The sequence below is a fragment of the Podarcis melisellensis genome, assembly GCF_964234715.1.
Source record: "Podarcis melisellensis genome assembly, chromosome: Z".
Lineage (NCBI taxonomy): Eukaryota > Metazoa > Chordata > Lepidosauria > Squamata > Lacertidae > Podarcis > Podarcis melisellensis.
Window position 1 is genome coordinate 3393088 of NC_138547.1, and position 19634 is coordinate 3412721.

Below are 19634 nucleotides of genomic sequence, written 5' to 3' on the forward strand. Positions count from 1 at the left end.
CCCTCATGGCCAGAGGCAGTCTACCCTGAGTAGCCTTGCTTTGGCTCTCTACTGAGGTGGGGAGCTTCCTGGAAGCACCTCCCACTTTGAGGAACATAAGAATAGAAGAGCTCTGCTGGATCAGTCCAAGGGGGTCCATTTCATCCAGCATCTGGTTCTCAGGGTGGCCAACCAGATGCCCCAATGAGAAGTTCCCAAGCACAAGGGCAGTCTCCAGAAACTGGCATTCAAAAGCAAAAGGCTGGTGACCGGGAGAGGCCGCTGGGACCACATAACAACACCGGTCCTGAGACCGGTTTCCGAGCACAATTCAAAGTGTTGGTGCTGACCTTTAAAGCCCTAAACGGCCTCAGTCCAGTATACCTGAAGGAGCATCTCCACCTCCATCGTTCTGCCCGGGCACTGAGGTCCAGCTCCGAGGACCTTCTGGCGGTTCCCTCCCTGCGAGAAGTAAGGTTACAGGGAACCAGGCAGAGGGCCTTCTCGGTGGTGGCACCCGCCCTGTGGAACACCCTCCCTTCAGATGTCAAAGAGAAGAACAACTTCCAGACTTTTAGAAGACATCTGAAGGCAGCCCTGTTTAGGGAAGTTTTTAATATTTAATGCTGTATTGTTTTTAACACTTGATTGGAAGCCGCCCAGAGTGGCTGGGGAAACTCAGCCAGATGGGCGGGGTATAAATAAATTTATTTTTATTTTTATTAATAGTGCCTCCAACCGTGGAAGCAAGGCATAGCCATCATGCCTGGGAGCCATGGATAGCATTCTCCTCCGTGAATTTGTCCAGTCCTGCTTTGAAGCCATCCATGTTGGTGGCCATTCCCGTCTTCTGATGGACTTCTTTTTCTCTGCCGCTGGTCCTGAACATTCAGCTTCATTGTATGTCCCACCCTGACTTCTAGTGTGATGAGAGAGGGACGAACACTTTTCTCTAGTCTATCTGCTTATAGAGATGGGAGACACAGAGGCATACCAACAAACGGACGTGTTTGCATTAGGGGATGTCCTGAAGTAGAGGACCTTATGCATTATATCTTGTGCTGCCCCTTATATAATGAAGCAAGAGAACGATTTTTAGCACCCATAAGGACAAGGTCCCCTGGCCAGAACCCCTCTGACATGATTTTATATCTCCTCGCAGACACAGATAAGTATGTGACCTGGCGTGTAGAACTCTTGCCGCTAGGAAAATTAGAGCAAATTATATAGCCAAGGTAGCCACCAACTGTAAAGGAGATGAATTTATTTGACCCTATCTACATCAAGCTATATTCTATCTTTATCACCAAACTCCGAATATAATTGAACATTGTATTAATTAACATTTTTTTTAAATATATTAGTGGCCATGTGATTATTTTAACCTATAAATTTTATTGTTTGAGATCTTAACCAGTATATTAAGGTACTTTTATAGCTCTGTTTAGAGTAGGTAATTTCTTGATAATATAAATGTTTTAATTTTTTTTTATTAATGCAGCGTATTTTCTTTTAACTGTTGAATGATTCTGTGTACATTGTGGCAGCCTTTGGCTACGTGCAATAAAACTGACTGACTGACTCTAGTCTATCCACTTACTACACATCATAAAGGGGAATGCGGAATCAGCCAGATTGCGCACAGCTCTTCTTACATTCATTTGTTCCCTATTCCTATTCCAAATAAGTGGAATAAGCGTCAGGTTCCTCATGCTCAAACTTTTCAAATCCGCATATCCCCTCCAGGTGCAATGGAGAATCACTTTTATTTATCAGCCACAACAGTTTGCACTGGTGGCTCTTTTAAACTGCTTACAAGGTAAGAGTGCTGCTGAATGGCAAGAGGTTTTTTTTATAAAAAAAATTAAAAATTGATTTTCATGAGAAAACAACACAGAAACAGGTAAAGAATTTTAAACTAGCAGAGAAATATTTTAAAAAATAATTTACTTATACATTTATTAGTATGTTATCAGTGATGCTGCTGTTGCTACCAACCTGAGATCAGTCTGCAAGCCAAACTCACTGGCTGAAGACCACCAATAGGTTGGGTTAGCAATTTGCAACCTTTGCAGACCCAGAACCCTTATTTAGCCCAAACACCTTTCTCCACTGTATGGTGGTCGTTCTGCTCCTATGACCCACCTTAGGCCGGGCTGTGACCCAGGTTCAATCCACAGTGGCAATTCCAAGCTGGAAATGTCTCCTGCTCTGAAACAGAGCCATTGCTGCCAGCCACTGTGGACCCAAGGGCCACAATTCCACATGGGCAACTTTCTAAGGGCCAGATGCAGGCAGAGCCTTAGGCAAAAGTGGGTGGACCAATGAATGTGAATTTCACCCATATTAAAGTAGAAGCTTCTGCACACCCTCCCTTGTCTCTCTTTCTGTCCTCCACACAGAGAAGCAAGAGGCTTTAGGTACCGTATTTTTTGCTCTATAAGACTCACTTTTTCCCTCCTAAAAAGTAAGGGGAAATGTGTGTACGTCTTATGGAGCGAATGCAGGCTGTGCAGCTATCCCAGAAGCTAGAACAGCAAGAGGGATGGCTGCTTTTGCTGCGCAACGATCCCTCTTGTTGTTCTGGCTTCTGAGATTCAGAATATTTTTCTTCTTGTTTTCTTCCTCCAAAAACTAGGTGCGTCTTATGGTCTGGTGCGTCTTATAGAGCGAAAAATACGGTACATATTATCAGCGCTTTTTTCTAAAATATATATATATATATTTAGGGGCAGTGGCGTAGCGTGGGGGGGTGCAGGGGGGGCTGGCTGCACCGGGCGCAACATCTGGGGGTTAGGGTTAGGGGGCGCAAATCCACGGGTTAGGGGGTGCAAATTACTTGCCTTGCCCCGGGTGCTGACAACCCACGCTACGCCACTGTTTAGGGGTACTCTCATTTTGACTCAAGAAAACCACTTCAAATCGGGGGATATAAATACAGTAAATGGACAAAAAATACAAAGATTCCCAAAATGTTTAGGGGTATGTGTACCCCTGCGTCCCCCCAGGAAAAAAAGCACTGCGTATATTATTATGCCCTGCATTGCACTGCACTTTTTGGCACGTGCGGCCAAGCTGGTGCCAAACGCATTGCCAGCCAGAGCAGGCCGCTCCAAGCCAGCTTCCAGCTGTAGCTTCCGCAGCTTCACAAAACTGCGGAGTCGGGAAGGGGTACCCCCAGTGGTCATCTAGCCCAACCCGCTGCCATTCAGGAGCCGCGACGAAAGAGTCGCCGGCAGAGAGGCCCTTTCTGCTTCCCTTCCCCGCCTCACCTTGGACGCTTCTTGCCTCGCGAGAGGCTTCTGGCCTCGGAAGCGGCGCTGGAGGGTCCGGTAAGCGCCAAAGGCGCCCCCAAGGGCAAAGACGGCCCCCAGCAGAAGGGGTCTCCCTGCCCCGGGCCAGCCTCGCCCATAGCTGCCCGCGCCGGAGGAGGCGATGAAACGGCCCCGGCTCCCGGCCCCCACGGAGACCAGGAGACCCCTTCGTGCAATTTGGCAGAAGCCCTTCACGCAGCTGCCGCAGCAAGACGCTGCCATCTTCGCTCTCCGGAGGGGAAAAAAGCGGCGCGGGAGGGTCCCGAAGTTTAGGAATATAACAAAGGGGGATTTAAAGAGACAGAGCCCCTACCAGATTTGCAAGATTTTTGAAGCTCCGGCCTGAAATGCACGTGCGCAGCCCTACACTGATTTTTATTATTTTAAAAATCGCATTGCATCGCATGCGCCGCGCTGCGCAGTAATGTATCGAATAGGGTTTATCGCTCAGTTGGGTTTCTCAGCGTGGTTCTTCCCATCATTTGTTTGTTTATTTCTTTCCAATATTCATTCATATTCCACCTAACGACAAAAGTCCTCTGCGTGGTTCACAAGTTAAAAACTAAAATGAAAAAAAAAATACAGAAAGGGATCTGAAATATAATGCAGGAAAAGAAAATGAAATTCTTTTTCACCCCCCCAAAATTTTTAATTGAATTTTCCAAATTAATAACAAACACAAACAAACATAAATCCTAACTGTAATAATTCCACTTTTGTTAACATTGTTAGGTGACTTCCTCGAATCCCCCTAGCTGAGTTTCAATGTATATCATTGTAACAGTTTTCCAAAACTAATTTCTCATAAGATTTACTTAGTCACAATTAACATCTTTCTTTTCATATTTAACTTTAAACATATTGTTCTATAACATCACATATTTAAATGCTTCTATTTAAGTTATCTTAGCATATTTAGCTAAATAGTACTTAAATTTCATCCATTCCTCCTGGTGCTCCTCCTCCTTCTGGTCGCGGACTCTTCCAGTCAGGTCGGCTAGTTCCCAAAAGTCCATCATCTTCATCTGCCATTCCTCCACTGTTGGCACTTCTTGTGTTTTCCAATCCTTGGCCAATAAACTCCTAGCAGCAGTTGTGGCATACAAAAACAATCTAACATCTTTCTTGGGCAATTCCAAACCTGTTATTCCAAGAAGAAAGGCCTCTGGTTTCTTAATAAATGTATATTTCAACATTTTTTTCAATTCATTATAAATCTTCTCCCAGAAGTCTTTCACTCTGGGGCAGGTCCACCACATATGATAAAAGGTTCCTTCTTTTTCTTTACATTTCCAACATAGATTATCACTATTGTGATATATATTTGCTAATTTTACAGAAGTTAAGTACCATCCATACATCATTTTCATAATATTTTCCTTTAAGACCATACATGCAGTGAACTTGACCCCCCTTCCTCCACAACCTTTCCCAGTCTTGAAACATTATGTTATGTCCCACATCTCTTGCCCAATCTATCACCACAGATTTAAGTTTTTCATCCTTTGTATGCCACTCCAACAATAGATTATACAGTTTAGATAAATTAGAAAAAGAAAATGACATTCGGCAGCAACAAATATTTTTTTAAAGCGGTAAAAAAGGGAGAAGAAAACACGACTGAAAATGTCTTCACTGGAAAATGTCTTCAATCCTGAGGCAAATCCGGCTGTGAGAATCATTTTAAGGGGGATTACTCTTACTTGAGCCTGTCCAGGCTAGTTGCCCCTAATGTAGGGGTACCAAGGAAGGAAGTTGCACCGAATTTCATGCTCCCATGAAAGTGTGTGGGGAGGGGAGATTGCAGCCTGGCACACGGGCCCTGGCCCTCCACTCGGGGATGCAGCGCCCACTTTGTGTGTGTTGGGGGGGGTCAGTTTCTCTCACTGGACTTAGTAGGGCTTAAGGTTATTTCACGCCTCCTATGTGGGTTAAACCACATAGTCTAAGACTTGCTGATCAGAAGGTCAGGGGTTCGAATTCCCGTGACGGGGTGAGCTCCCGTTGCTCGGTCCCTGCTCCTGCCAACCTAGCAGTTCAAAAGCACATCAAAGTGCAAGTAGATAAATAGGTAGCGCTCTGGTGGGAAGGTAAACGGCGTTTCCGTGCGCTGCTCTGGTTCACCAGAAGCGGCTTAGTCATGCTGGCCACATGACCCGGAAGCTGTACGCCGGTGCCAGTAAAGCGAGATGAGCGCTGCAACCCCAGAGTCAGCCACGACTGGACCTAATGGTCAGGGGTCCCTTTACCTTTATGCATGCTTTATTCAAAAAGAAAACCAAGGTGGGTATGAGAGGGTTGGTTATGATGATGATACTGAGAATAACTCTTATCCCATGCATTGCAAGAGCGTTTATGCAACCTGCTATAAAAATTCAAGCACAATCCAGCTTGACAAAATAAACCTCCCCGTCTTCTTTGCAAAAGGAGGAAGTTCAGAAACACACAAAAAAGGCCTCCAGTTTGGGGATCTGTATGCATTTTGTGGTGCAGCTTCCAATTATGAAGAAAGTTTTTTGCCCTTCCGATCTTCGCCTGGTGCCCACCCTCTCCATAACCATATAATTTAAGCAGATGGGGCGTGGCTTGTCAAAGTCACAGATTTTGACCTTTCCTCCCCTCCGTCAGCAGCCTACATGGTGATGTAGGACTACAACTCCCATCATGCACGCTGGCTGAGGCTGATGGGAGTTAGAGTCCAACATCAGGAGGGCGCCAAATTGATTCCGCAATGCTTGCAGGGACCGCCTATTCGCTTGCATCTGTCAGTTCAGATGCAATTAGGGTGATCAGATTTTTTCAGTTCAAGGCGCAGGAAACGAGGCTGGCAGCTCCCCCTAGAAATTGCTTCCTACTAGTACTAATAATCTCCTTTAACACTGCAGTGTGATGAGTGTACTGCAGCACAGTGCAACACAGTGAATGTTCGCTTATTGGAGTCTATCTATGAATTGCTTCTCATAAAATATATTGAAGAGACTTCACAGTAAAAATGAATGTAAAATGATCCCAAATGTAAAAACAGAACAAAAAAACCAATCACCCAAAATAACCCCAAATGTAGAAAAAATGATTTGCATATATGCCAGTGTGGTATTATTATCATAATTAACATCAATATTTTTAATATATTTATTTATACCCCACATTTTGGTTAGAGTGCCAGACTAGGATTTGAGAGACTAGGGTTCAAATTCCACACCCACCCTCCTTGGCTATGAGGCTCACTGGGTGTGTTGCTACCTCTCACCCTAACCTACTCTCACAGTGTTGTGGGAATTAAATAAGGAGGGGGAGAACCATGGACACCACCCCAAGCTCCTTGGAGGAAGAGGTGGGATAGAGATGGAATAAGCAAAACAAACAAAGACAACCTAAAGTTGCCAGCACATGATTGAACTCCACCTCACAATAGTGACACCTTGAAAGCACCTTTAATCTGTTTTAACTTTTCACTAAGTGAAATTTTACTTCTCAGGAGTTGCTACCACTGCATGTTGTGCAGTGGTACCTTAGTTTTTGAGCATCTTGGAAGCCGAACGTTTCGGTTTCTGAATGCCAAAAACCCGGGAGTAATTGCTTCCATTTTCAAACACGCCTCAAAAGTCAAACGGCTTCCGCTGCGGTTTTTTCCTTGTTTTCTGCATTAACTCTGCCGACCGCCCTTTGTGCCTTGTTTGCTGAACGTTTCAGAAGTCAAACGGTCTTCCGGAACGGATTATGTTTGACAAACGAGGTTCCACTGTGTATGAACTAACTTGAACCCTGCATCATTGAAAACCCTTCTTTGTGTGACCCCTATGAGAGGTCCCGAGGGTGGCAACACTAGAACGAGCCTTTTCTGTGTTGGCTCCTCATTCAGAGGGTGGCCGCATCTGGCTGTGCTCTGATGTCCATCCATCCTACCTTCGTTGCCAGTGTTAAGTTGTTGGTGAACATATCAGATGACACAGCGATTCTTCAAACAGCTCTTGTTTATTCACAGGCCGGAACAGAACTGAGCTGAAGGGTTCAGCCAGCTTGCTTATATAGAGCTCCACTACAACGCAAGAGTAACCATTTTCTGTAACTATCCAGTTGCTGAACGTCACTTTCAATTCCTTATCTGCATATGTGGACCTGAGTGAAAACTATCTACAGTATCCCCCTGCTGGCCCAGGGTGAGAACTTCAGTACATAACACTCACCAGGGAGGGTCGTCTGGCACATTCTCTACATATATTTAGGCGCTAAGCCTTCTCCCAGACCTTTGGCTAATTAAGCAATCCATGGTTTTTAAAACTGGAGAAAAAGTGTGTTATTGTTTTCATTGTTTGCAGCAGTGTAGCTAGCCCTCAGGTGCCCAAGGTGGTTGGTGTGTGTGCCCTGCGCCCAGGGGAAGAGTGAACTGCCCATTGCGTGGGGTAAGCTGGGGCAGGGCGCTGTGTGGAGACTTACTGCCACCTCCCCCGCAGCTGTAGAGTGGGAGGCTGCAGGTGCACAAAAGCATTTTGACCACCACATCAGTCCCAGGAGAGATGCGTGACTTGGGCACACTGTAGGCCCCGTGATAAGTGCCGCCCCCCCACAGTATGGTGCCCAGGGCCCCCTGTCCCGCCTGGCTACACCTCTGTGATCCTCAGATGAAGGACAGTATGAAAAATTAACAAATACAAACAACAACAGCAATTAAAAATTCATGCAATTAAAAACAACCAATTTCTAACAGGCGCAAATGAATAAACGAAATGAAAATTCTATAATGAATTCCATAAATGAAACCAATTTCTAACAGACACAAAAATTTAAAATGGCAAGAGGACAAAAGAAACACGGCAATTTCTATGTGGTTTGGTATGATTTTATCAATTACACAACTGATGGAGCATGTGGCGGAGCAGTACCTGCAGTGCGTAATGCAGTCTGTCATGTCTAAATTATTTTACCTCCTCTCCCCCCTCATCGTTCTCTTCTCCTCCATGCCTTATTATTTTTTAGTTTTAATTCAGGTATGCACAACTAGTAGTGAAGAGACGGAAAGTGAAACATGTAAATTCAAAATACTGACAGTTTTTAAACTATTGCTTTTCTGTATTCTCCAGTTTAGCATCATACCGCATAACATATCACATTGCAAATTAACTGCTTGGGTTTTCTCCAATGACTGTCTGCAAATTCAGTACAGTATTTAGTTTTCAATTTCTGCTAACTTATCTTTGGATTGTAGTTCTCGAAGCTACAAACATGAGTCTGACCAAACTGCGGGAGGCAGTGGAAGACAGGAGTGCCTGGCGTTCTCTGGTCCATGGGGTCACGAAGAGTCGGACACGACTAAACGACTAAACAACAACATCTTTGGATTGTTGTTCCTCCCTTAAGTTGCTGTGAGCATATGCAAACAAAAATGTGTATTTCTGTGCAGCAACATTTGCATTTTTGAAAATGAAACCCCATAAAAATTAAATTGTTGGTGGGGGACGCACAGACGTGAAACCAGTTTCAAATCCAGTATAGATTTGCAAGTGGATAAAGCTTGCCACTTAAAATATGTACTATCCCACACACACTATTTACTTTTACACTTGGGGTGTTTACTTTCTTTTTGACAGCTCGGTTCTCCTTCTCCGCCGCTCCTTCAAGGCTGAAAAGCCCTAGCTAGAGGGCTCAATGGAAGGAGTGAGCGTGGGAAAAAGGGGGCGTGGCTCGCCCCTTTGCAACAGCGTCTCCGCGTTCCATCCGGGAAGTAAGGGGCGGGGCTTAACCCCTTACACACCCACCCGCTTTGCAAACCTGGGAGGCGATTTCCGTGCTCGCCTGGGCAGCAATGTCAGGCCCCAATGGAGAGCCGCACCTGAGCCTGGGGAGGGGCGAGGAAGAGGAGCGGGAGGACGGCGAGGACCACAATGGCTTCGGGGAGGCAGGTAACACCGATAAGCCTTCCAAAAGCAGAAGCGCCCCCCTCCCGCGATGTCCCCTTTTCAACACAGCCCTCCATCCTTTAGATCGCTGGCTGGGTTTGACAGCGCAGTTTTTAAGCCTTCAGTCATATCGGTGCGGGATGCACTTACCCGAGATCAAACCCTCCGGCCCTCGCAAACGTCAGTTCTACCTTTGTGCAGCATCAGGCTGGTTTTCACGCGCTCCTCTCTTACTCAGGCGAGCAAGAGTCGTCGTCAGAGTTCAAGGGCACGTTGCGACCAAGGAAAAAATGCTCAAGGAGCGGGTGAAACGGGGTTCTCGAGGGGTGCGGTTCGGGGAGGGTCCTGATGGTCAGGCAGAGAGACTGCATTTGGCCCCTGGTACAGAGCACATATTAAGGGACTCGGGTGCTGCTGTGGGTTAAACTACAGAGCCTAGGACTTGCCAGTCAGAAGGTCAGCGGTTCGAATCCCCGCCACAGGGTGAGCTCCCGTTGCTCAGTCCCTGCTCCTGCCAACCTAGCAATTCGAAAGCACGTCAAAGTGCAAGTAGATGAATAGGTACTGCTCTGGCGGGAAGGTAAACAGTGTTTCCGTGCGCTGCTCTGGTTCACCAGAAGCGGCTTAGTCATGCTGGCCACATGACCCGGAAGCTGTACGCTGGCTCCCTCGGCCAATAAAGCAAGATGAGTGCCGCAACCCCAGAGTCAGCCACGACGCGATGTAATGGTTAGGGGTCCCTTTACCTTTACAGAGCACGTATAGGATTGCTGCATTAGGAGTAAAGCAGGTTTGAGCCTCGCTGAATAACCTGTAGGAACTGTGCCTCGTTACAATACAAGTACAGGCTCCCCATAGTCTAGTTTTCTTCAATATTAAATAACAATAATCCCTTCCTGTAGAAAACTACTATGTCCAGGCTCCCAGTATGTTTCCGAGCACAATTCAAAGTGTTGGCACTGACCTTTAAAGCCCTAAACGGCCTCGGCCCAGTATACCTGAAGGAGCGTCTCCACCCCCATCGTTCTGCCCGGACACTGAGGTCCAGCTCTGAGGGCCTTCTGGTGGTTCCCTCGCTGTGAGAAGTGAGGTTACAGGGAACCAGGCAGAGGGCCTTCTCAGTGGTGGCACCTGCCCTATGGAACGCCCTCCCACCAGATGTCAAAGAGAAAAACAACTACCAGACTTTTAGAAGACATCTGAAGGCAGCCCTGTTTAGGGAAGCTTTTAATATTTAATAGACTATTGTATTTTAATATTCCATTGAAAGCCGCCCAGAGTGGCTGGAGAAACCCAGCCAGATGGGCGGGGTATAAATAATAAATTATTTATTATTATTATTATTATTATTATTATTATTATTATTATTATTATTATTAACAACAACAACAACAACAACAACAACAAATCTGGAACCATTCTTACTGATTTCTAGGCTTCGTTATTCGTTTTAGTTATTCACAGAGTGCCTTCCATCAGATTCGGCTGGTAACCCAGCTGCTCCCCTATCTGAACAAGGATAGCCTAACTTCTGTTGTCCGTGCTCTGGTAACTTCTAGGTCAGCGTTATACCTGGGGCTGCCTCTGTGGGGCCATCTCTGAAGACAGTTCAGAAACTTCAGAAATCTGGTATAGAATTCAACAGCTACATTGCTCAAGGGGCGAGACGGTTGGAGATATTACACTGATCCTGGCCCAACTGAAGTAGCTGTCAGTTGGTTTCCAGGTCCGATTCAAAGTGCTGGTTTTGACCTATGAAGCCTTAAATAGCTCAGGACCACAATACCTCCAGGACTGCCTCTCCTCGTATAAACAGTCTCAGACCCTGCAATCATCCTCTGAGGCCCTTCTTTGTGTGCTTCCTCCGCAAGAGGTCCAGAGGGTGGCAACATGAGAACAGGGCCTTCTCTGCAGTGGCTCCCATTTGTGGGATGCTCTTTCCAGGGAGGCTCACCTGGAGCCTTCATTGCATACCTTTAGGCACCAGGTGAAAACATACCTCTTCTACCAGGCCTATGGACTACGGGTGGTGGTATTGTTTTTGTTTGCTACTAGGCTATGTATTTCTGTGTTTTTATATTGTAAACCGTCCTGTGATGCTCATATGAAGTTTAAAGAATAAATAATAATAGTCTGGTCAAACTATGTCTGGGCAGTGAATCTTCAGACTGACAGAGTTGGGGACTCCTATTGTTGATGGGTTTACCTCATGCAACTCTACCAAATCCCTTCAGATGGAAAGATATAACGTCAGGAGAAAGTCTTAGCTTGACTGTTCTCACTCTTAGCGCAGCAAATCTGTGCATGTTTGGAGGACAAGTCTAACTCTGGTTACAATCCTGTACCCATTTACCATTGGCTGTGGCTCTTAGAGCTGAAGTCCCCATAGGCAGTTTGATTGATTTAAATTATTTAAATCAATTTTTTTCTTTAAAGTCTCTGCCTGGTAACAGGGCAGATTTAAACACTTTAGAATAATTTTCCATACAAGTACGGCTGCAGTTTGCTGCAAGTATGGTAGTTTAAAACTGTTTTTCTCCCATGTGTACATTTTTGTTGATTTGATCTATTCAGTTAAATCCCATGGTTTGAGTCTTTCTGTGCCTGCCTGCCTGACAACCTGCTTCAAGTGGATTCTGTGGCCTCCAAAGTATTGGACTCCCATTGGGATGATGATGATGATAAATTTTATTTATACCCCACCCTCCCCGGCCAGAGCCAGGCTCAGGGTGGCTAATAATTAAATTTCAGTAAGGTAAAGGTAAAGGGAGCCCTGATCATTAGGTCCAGTTGTGGCCGACTCTGGGGTTGCGGCGCTCATCTCGCTTTATTGGCCGAGGGAGCCGGCGTACAGCTTCCGGATCATGTGGCCAGCATGACTAAGCCGCTTCTGGCGAACCAGAGCAGCCTACAGAAACGCCGTTTACCTTCCTGCTGGAGTGATACCTATTTATCCACTTGTACTTTGACATGCTTTTGAACTGCTAGGTTGGCAGGAGCAGGGACCGAGCAACGGGAGCTCACCCGGTTGCGGGGATTCGAACCGCCGACCTTCTAAACAATTTAAAATACAGGTTAAAATGCAATTTAAAATGCAGCCTCATTTTAAAAGTCAAAACCATAAGGGGAGGGAAACATAAGGGTCAGACTGAGTCCAAACCAAAGGCCAGGCGGAGCAGCTCTGTCTTGCAGGCCCTGCGGAAAGATGTCAAGTCCCGCAGAAATGATGTTGTAGTCCACAGAATTAAGAGGGAACTGGCTTCCCCGCCCCTGAATTAGCAGCTGTCTGGTTGATACGGACCTTGAACCCGGGTCTTATTCTGTTTGTAGGTGCCACTGGCTACTGACTTAATTTTGCACTGTCAATTCATGCTAGAACAAAAGCTCCGATTTTTGTACTCAGGTCATCTTACTCTCTCTCTCTCTGCTTTCCCCAACCAGAATATGCAGCTATAAATTCTATGCTGGACCAGATCAACTCTTGTTTGGATCACCTGGAGGAGAAGAACGACCACCTGCACGCCCGCTTGAAGGAGCTGTTGGAATGCAACCGTCAAACACGCCTGGAGTTGCAGCAGCTGAGCGAAGGCGAGGATGGGGAGAACGACACGCAGAGACCTGAGCCAGACACTTAATGTCCACCAACTTTATGCGGGATAAAAGGAGGTGTAGGCACATGGTTGCTGCTTCCAGTGGGACCTCCCCTTCACCATGGGGTTAGTTTGAGTAGAAAAGGTGCTTTTGGTTCGTGTGTTTGTTTTAAATATCTCCTACCTGCTCTCCTCTTCTCCGGAGTTGTGGTTATGGCTGCTTATGTTATTAAGCTCTCAAGGAAACAGGGTCTGCTTGTTTGTGAAGGGTAGAGGGCCAGAACTGGATAGGTCTACGCTGAATCACACGTCAGGAATTACGTTGAGCCGTGTCCTTTCTGGATGAATTTACCATGTCAAGAATTGGAAGGCTCTTGAGGAAAATCTGATTCCCAAGGTTGCTAGCCCGTAGTTCTGTCTGGCTAGATGTACAGTGGTACCTCGCAAGACGAATGCCTCGCAAGACGAAAAATGCGCAAGATGAAAGAGTTTTCCGTTTTTTGAGTCGTTCCGCAAGACGAATTTCCCTATGGGCTTGCTTCGCAATACGAAACGTCTTGCGAGTTCTTGCAAGTTTGTTTCCTTTTTCTTAAAGCCGCTAAGCCGCTAATAGCCGTGCTTCGCAAGACGAAAAAACCTCAAGACGAAGAGACTCGCGGAACGGATTAATTTCGTCTTGCGAGGCACCACTGTAGTTCCATTATGAGATACATGAAACAAGTCTCCTTAGTTTTGACAGAAATTGTCAGGGCCGTCTTAAGCATATCCAGCGCTTTGGTGCAAAGATCCCTCCAGCAGCCCTACCCCCCCCCATTTCCCAGATTTGTTGACCTTTTTTAAGGGGGGGGGGGACTCCAGACTTGTTGACCTTTTTTTTAGGGAGCTGTCACCACGCTTACACATTATCTCTAATAAGCCCTTAGAACAAAATAAAAGGCAGAAGAAAATCTAGTAAAACCAAGACTCATTCAAGACTCAGCAGTTCTTCTAATTCGTCCTCATGATTCAAATCAACACATATCAAAAAGTTAAAGCAATCACCAGTTTGTTGTTCTTTAAATAAATTGATAAAAACACAGAGAATGAAGTCCCCGGCCATTTTGTGTTTAAGTACAAAGATGACGTTTTCAAATATTGGGTGGGTGGGTATGGGTGTAAAGCAGTGACATCCTGAACCTACAAAGGATCCAAAACTAACTGCACTTACCTGAGAGTAAGCCCTGCTGAATCTAATAGGCCCTTAAAACCTGCCCCCTTCTTTAAATGACATTTTGTTGGTGTTTGTTTTTAACCAACTGCATGGAGAGCACTCTCTCGAGTCCGTCCTTACCTCCGAACTGAGTCCTAATGGTAGTGCACCCCCCCCACAGCTTTCCCCTCCCACCCCAAATCTGAATGAATCCCTCCTCCACCTTTTTCCTCAATGGAAGTGACGGGGGGGGGGACAACATTATCGGTGCCCCTCCCCACCCTTCCTGCTACTGCTGCGGGGCGGGCAGGAGGGAGAAGGGCGCCGCACAGCTTTGCACATCGCTGCTGTTGCCGCCGCCACTGCCCAGCATGCCCTCACAGCTGTTCCTGATCGGTCCCGGACTCCCCCTGCTGGGTGCCCTGATTGGTGGGCGCCATGGCGCAGGGCGCCACTAACCCTAATGGTTAAGATGGCCCTGGTTATTAGCCCTCTGTCTCTTATAAACACCTTTAAATTAGGAGGGAATAGTAGTTGATGAGCTTTCCGGGATGGCGATTGCATTGGCACACATGCTCATCATTGCAAGGCTTATTTCCTGGCATTAGTTCTTTGGTATAGCAATCGCTGGATGTGCAGAATTCTAAATTCAGTAACCTGCTTCATTTCATTATAGACTGCAGTGAGTGACTGGCACCCATACCAGATTACCCAGAATTCCTTTGCCAAAGGGATGGCAATAAACAGGTTTAAAAGCAGCCAAAGTTTACAATGTTGATGTGCACATTGTGGAGTTGTATCTTGTTTGCCACGATGGGCAGTGCTTCTGATTTAAAATCCTATTTTCCTTTTACTTTGAAGCAAACATTTATATTAAGGGGGGTGGGCGAGAACAGCTCTTGATATTGAGCTGTAAAGGGCAGCTCCTTCCTTGTCTCATCTCATCCATTTATCAAGAAAGCAGTAGTTACAGGTAGGTAGCTGTGTTGGTCTGCCGTAGTCGAAACAAAATAAATAAAATAAAAAAATAAAAAATGCCTTCCAGTAGCACCTTAGAGACCAACTAAGTTAGTTATTGGTATGAGCTTTCGTGTGCATGCACACTTCTTCAGATACCAAAAGATATCTGCTTGAGTGACAAAACCCGGAAGTAACCCGTTCCAGTACTTCCGGGTTTCGGCGTGTCTGTATCCCGAAAACGTGTAACCTGAAGTGTCAATAACCCGAGGTATGACTGCATTTTATTTTGTTTTGATCAATAAAGGAAACATAGCTTGTTCAGCAATAAAATCAGCCATGAGATAGGCAGGGTCATTCCTTTCCCTCGTAAAATAAGTTGGCCAGAGACAAAAAGGAGTGTTTGGTTCCCTTTTATGAAAAAGGGTGACTGCCATGTGGTTTATCCTCATGACTCAAAACACCCAACCACAAGCCCACAAGTGATGGTTGGGTCTAAATGCAGTCCAGAGAATATTAATAGAACATCACACAGTTATTAAGTATTTTAAAATTGTGGTGTTACAAATGGGAGCCCTGCCATTTAACATGGAAAACAAATTGAGCTGTCAAGTTGTTGTTGCAACCAAAAGATTGAATATAAGACCATTTTTTGGCCTGGGGTGGGAGATAGCGTCTTGCTGCATTTTGAACAAGGGATCAGGATTGAGGAGTCTGGCTTGGCGTGGACAGGCTTTAGGAAATATTGTAATATAAAGCAAGACTCTGTTCAGATTTAGACGGTGGGTGGGAGGGAATCTCCTGGGCCTGTGCTTTGTAGGGCGAGACCAACACAAACAACTTAATGGTTGTGTCCAAGTAAGTTCTACTCAGAGCAGACCCATTGAAATGTATGTTGCTAGGGAAGTCATAGCTATCACTTTCAGTGGGTCTACTCTGAGTTAACGGCGAACACTGGAGACAACCCCAGGGGCTCAGCCTCACTGAGATGCCCTGTGGCAACACATGCTTATTTAGGAATGTGACATATTAAGAACGCATGGTTTTTCAAAAATGCAAAACATGGGAGGTTGCCTTGCACTGTGTCACAGCTTTCCATGGTTTCAGGCAGATAATTTTTTCCAGGCATATCTAGAGATCCTAGAGACTGAGCTGTGACCTTCTGAATTAAATACACATGTTCCAACATTGAGCTCAGGCCCTGCCCCACACAGATTCAAAACAGGCCATGCAACTCTTCTTAATCTGTATATATCTATATATATATATTTTGGGGGGGGGGTGTGCGCGCACAGCTAAGTCCCACAAAGCAAGTCCCACTGAATTCAGTTATAGGGTAGTGGTAGAGATGACTCTGGTTGACCTTTTTTCTTACTAGTGCCCGCACGCGTCATCAGTTGCGTCTATACATTTTTCAGTGCTGCTTGCTGACCCTTGACATCACTGAATATGCAGATTGATTTAAAATTAAGACACACCACAGCTTGGTGATAAAGCTGTGGGTATGGTTGGTTTCAGTCATTGTTCTTTTTAAATTAAATTTCCTACTGATTACTTTTTCCATGTTTTCCCCTAAGCAATGGTGCAAATGTGACCATTAAAAGATAAAGGTAAAGGGACCCCTGACTGTTAGGTCCAGTTGTGACTGACTCTGGGGTTGCAGCGCTCATCTCGCTTTATTGGCTGAGAGAGCTGGTGTACAGCTTCCGGGTCATGTGGCCAGCATGACTAAGCCGCTTCTGGCGGACCAGAGCAGCACACGGAAACGCCGTTTACCTTCCCACCAGAGCAGTACCTATTGATCTGCTTGCACCTGACGTACTTTTGAACTGCTAGGTTGGCAGGAGCAGGGACTGAGCAACAGGAGCTCACCCTGTAGCTGGGATTCGAACCACTGACCTTCTGATCACAAGCCCTAGGCTCTGTGGTTTAACCCACAGCGCCACCCGCGTCCAATTAAACTAAGTTAAATTTGCAACTCAACAGTGTATATTATTCATACTGCCATTTCGTTCTTACATCTAGGCTTTGTATCTTTTTGCCAGACAGTGTATATATTTGGCATGCTTTCCTTTATTATCTATCTTTATGAAATGTCTTTATGAAATCTTGCTATATAGAAGCCTTCCCCAATTTGATATCCATCTAGATGTTTTGGACAGCTCCCATTAGCCTCAGCTGGCATGGAGTGTGCCCAGGAAAAAAGAGAGTCCAGCAACATCTGCCAGGTTCCCCATCACAATGGTAAAGCAACTGATCCAATTTAGAATTTAACTGCATGGCTCATGGTCCTTTATTTCCATTATTTAATATCAACCTGTGTACTCCTTGTACTTCTTAACTATCAATTAAACAATAATTAAATGATCCTCTTTATCTATCCTGTTACGAAATTTCTTATTTGTAGTACTAACATTCTACTTCAACCAAGGTCCACCCAAGCTAGTGTCATGGCCACAGACCTCTGCAGCTCTGAAAAGGAGATGGATCCACGTTCTGGTCCTTCCCTTGTGGATCTACAGCCTGCCTCCCCTAAATCCTGAGGAGAAACCTCTGCCACCAAGCTCAGGCTGGTCCTCAGGCTACTTGGGAGTGAGGCAATCAGGAAAGCCCAGAGAGATCCCCCAAGCTGGGAACCCCATTGAAGAATCCAACACCTACAGGTAGTACTGGCCAGAAGGTGGTCAATAAGGCTGCAGTGAATGACCACCCAGCCCTGCTATAAAGTCCATCCAGTCGCTCCAGAAATTTGCTGAAACACTTTAGATGTTTTGTCTAGTCATCTAGCATGGCTAGGAACAACTGTTTTCCCCTTGCTGGGTCATCACTCCTCAGTGGCGTAGTGTGGGTTGTCAGCACCCGGGGCAAGGCAAGTAATTTGCGCCCCCTAACCCGTGGATTTGCGCATCCTTACCCTAACCCCCAGATGTTGTGCCCGGTGCGGCCGGCCCCCTCGCACCTCCCATGCTACGCCACTGTCACTCCTGCTTGGGGATGGGCACCCCTGCAGCCCAAAACACCCGGTATTCTTTGCAATAATCCTAGAAGAAACTAAGTGGTCCTCCAGAACTTGGGCTATGGCCCACAGATACCTTCTGCAACAGGGTGTACTCTGCAGTAAGAGTATTTAGGACCAGTCTTTCTCAGCTGAATCATGGTGTTGACATGTTTGTAATCTTCTGAAGCTGTACTAAACGAATCCACTGTTTACCAAAATGGTTAGGTTTACTATTTCTAAGAAAAGATAAATGTGGATTAAGTATGGAATATGTTGCATCTGGCCTCCATTTGTTGTTTGTCTTTCACTGCCCCCCCGCCCCCAATCTTGGGTGGCACACTCCTGATTTAGTGATTTGTGTAAAAGCATTGCCCACTTTTCTCTAGTAATTCCTGGTTGTGGCTCAAGAGAAGAAATATGAGGAACTTGAAGCCCTCTCCAGCTACTCTTGGACTCTTTACAGTGGTGCCTCGCAAGACGAAATTAATCCGTTCCGTGAGGCTCTTCGTATAGCGGTTTTTTCGTCTTGCGAAGCAAGCCCATTGACAGCTTAGCGGATTAGCGCTACAGCTGTCAAGCGGCTTCCAGCGATCAGCTGTTAAGCGGCTTATCAGTGGAACAGCTGATAAGCGGCTTAGCGGCTTAAGAAAAGGGCGAAAAAAGCGAAAAAACCCGTAGGGGGATGCAAGATTTTTTTCGTCTTGCGAAGCAACCCCATAGGGGAATTCGTTTTACGAAGCACCTCCAAAACGGAAAACCCTTTCGTCTAGCGGGTTTTTCGTCTTGCGAGGCGTTCGTCTTGCGGGGCACCACTGTAACTCCCACCAGCCCCAGCCAGGAATGATGGGGATTATAGTGTAGCAACAACTGGAGGGCTGGGGATTCCTCATCCTTGCTCTACAAAGAAGCCAGTACCTGTAGATGACCAGTATTTTTCTAACTTGAGTCTTCAGCTGTTGTTGGACCACAACTCCCATTATTCCCAGTGAGCAGGACCAGTGGTCAGGCATGATGGGAGTTGAGGTCCAACAACCGATGGGAGATCCATGGCATTAGCAATGTTTCCGGATCACAATGGGATTGGACTCTTCAGTCATTGCACTTGGGAATGATGTCAGTTTGTTGCTATGAAGTTCTAACTCTGTGTCAGCCTTTCAAGCCTGTGAAATGTCTAATTATCACTGTAATCTCACGATAAGACCAATTTTACTCTGAATAACCTCCAACGTTTCTAAAGATGCAACTTTTAATAAATCAAGAGTGATTATGGAAAAAGTCTCTGTGGGTGTTCTGTTTCAGTGGGATCTACTCTAATCCAGCCCCATTTCAATGTAATGCTAAAAAATTACATAGAACCGTAGAGTTGGAAGGGGACCCTGAGGGTCATCTAGTCCAACCCCCTGCAATGCAATAATCTTTTGCCCAATGTAGGGCTCGAACTCACAATCTGAGTTGCTTCTATGAACATAGGCTTAAAATGCACGTGTCAGTTACATCTGAGATTGGAGAAAGGGAGCGTGTGACACACCAGGTTCTATTGAGAGCTGGAGTCCCACCAGCCCCAGTCTGAACAGCCAATAATCTGGGGTGTTGGGATCCAATTAACAAATGGAGGGCCACATACTCCTCAAATACCCAGCTTTCCCCCGCCACACTGTATTTGCAAAAAATGCAAAATATTTTAGTGGCTCTATTAAAAAGCAGGAAGTT

At 45.8% G+C, this 19634-nt stretch overlaps 2 protein-coding genes and 2 long non-coding RNA genes across 5 annotated transcripts in view; 1 reads left to right on the plus strand and 3 right to left on the minus strand.

The window, feature by feature from the left end:
* The window catches only part of PTGES2 (prostaglandin E synthase 2), a 19063-nt gene extending 9701 nt beyond the window's left edge, over window positions 1-9362 (minus strand). Inside the window, exon 1 of one of the 2 annotated variants that reach the window (XM_081896575.1) lies at window positions 9341-9362. Coding sequence is in view for 1 of the 2 variants with exons in the window: in XM_081896574.1 (XP_081752700.1) it covers window positions 3252-3515 (264 nt within the window). In the remaining variant the exon portion in view is untranslated. Of the gene's footprint in view, window positions 1-3251; window positions 3548-9340 lie in introns of those variants that run through there. The other variant, XM_081896574.1, reaches the window with a different exon arrangement.
* On the plus strand, window positions 9029-13484 carry BBLN (bublin coiled coil protein). Its single transcript, XM_081896660.1, has 2 exons — window positions 9029-9193; window positions 12632-13484. The coding sequence occupies exons 1-2, from the start codon at window positions 9097-9099 to the stop codon at window positions 12823-12825; spliced, it is 291 nt and encodes a 96-aa protein (XP_081752786.1). The 5' UTR covers window positions 9029-9096; the 3' UTR covers window positions 12826-13484.
* Window positions 13485-15866: 2382 nt separating this feature from the next.
* LOC309361595 overlaps window positions 15867-19634 on the minus strand; it is a 175794-nt gene continuing 172026 nt past the window's right edge. The window contains exon 2 of the long non-coding RNA XR_014164545.1: window positions 15867-16165. This is a non-coding gene — a long non-coding RNA (uncharacterized lncRNA). The remainder of the gene's footprint in view (window positions 16166-19634) is intronic.
* On the minus strand, window positions 18235-19370 carry LOC309361558. Its single transcript, XR_014164499.1, has 2 exons — window positions 18735-19370; window positions 18235-18377 (listed from the first exon to the last, which is right to left on the minus strand). It is a non-coding gene; the product is annotated as an uncharacterized lncRNA (long non-coding RNA).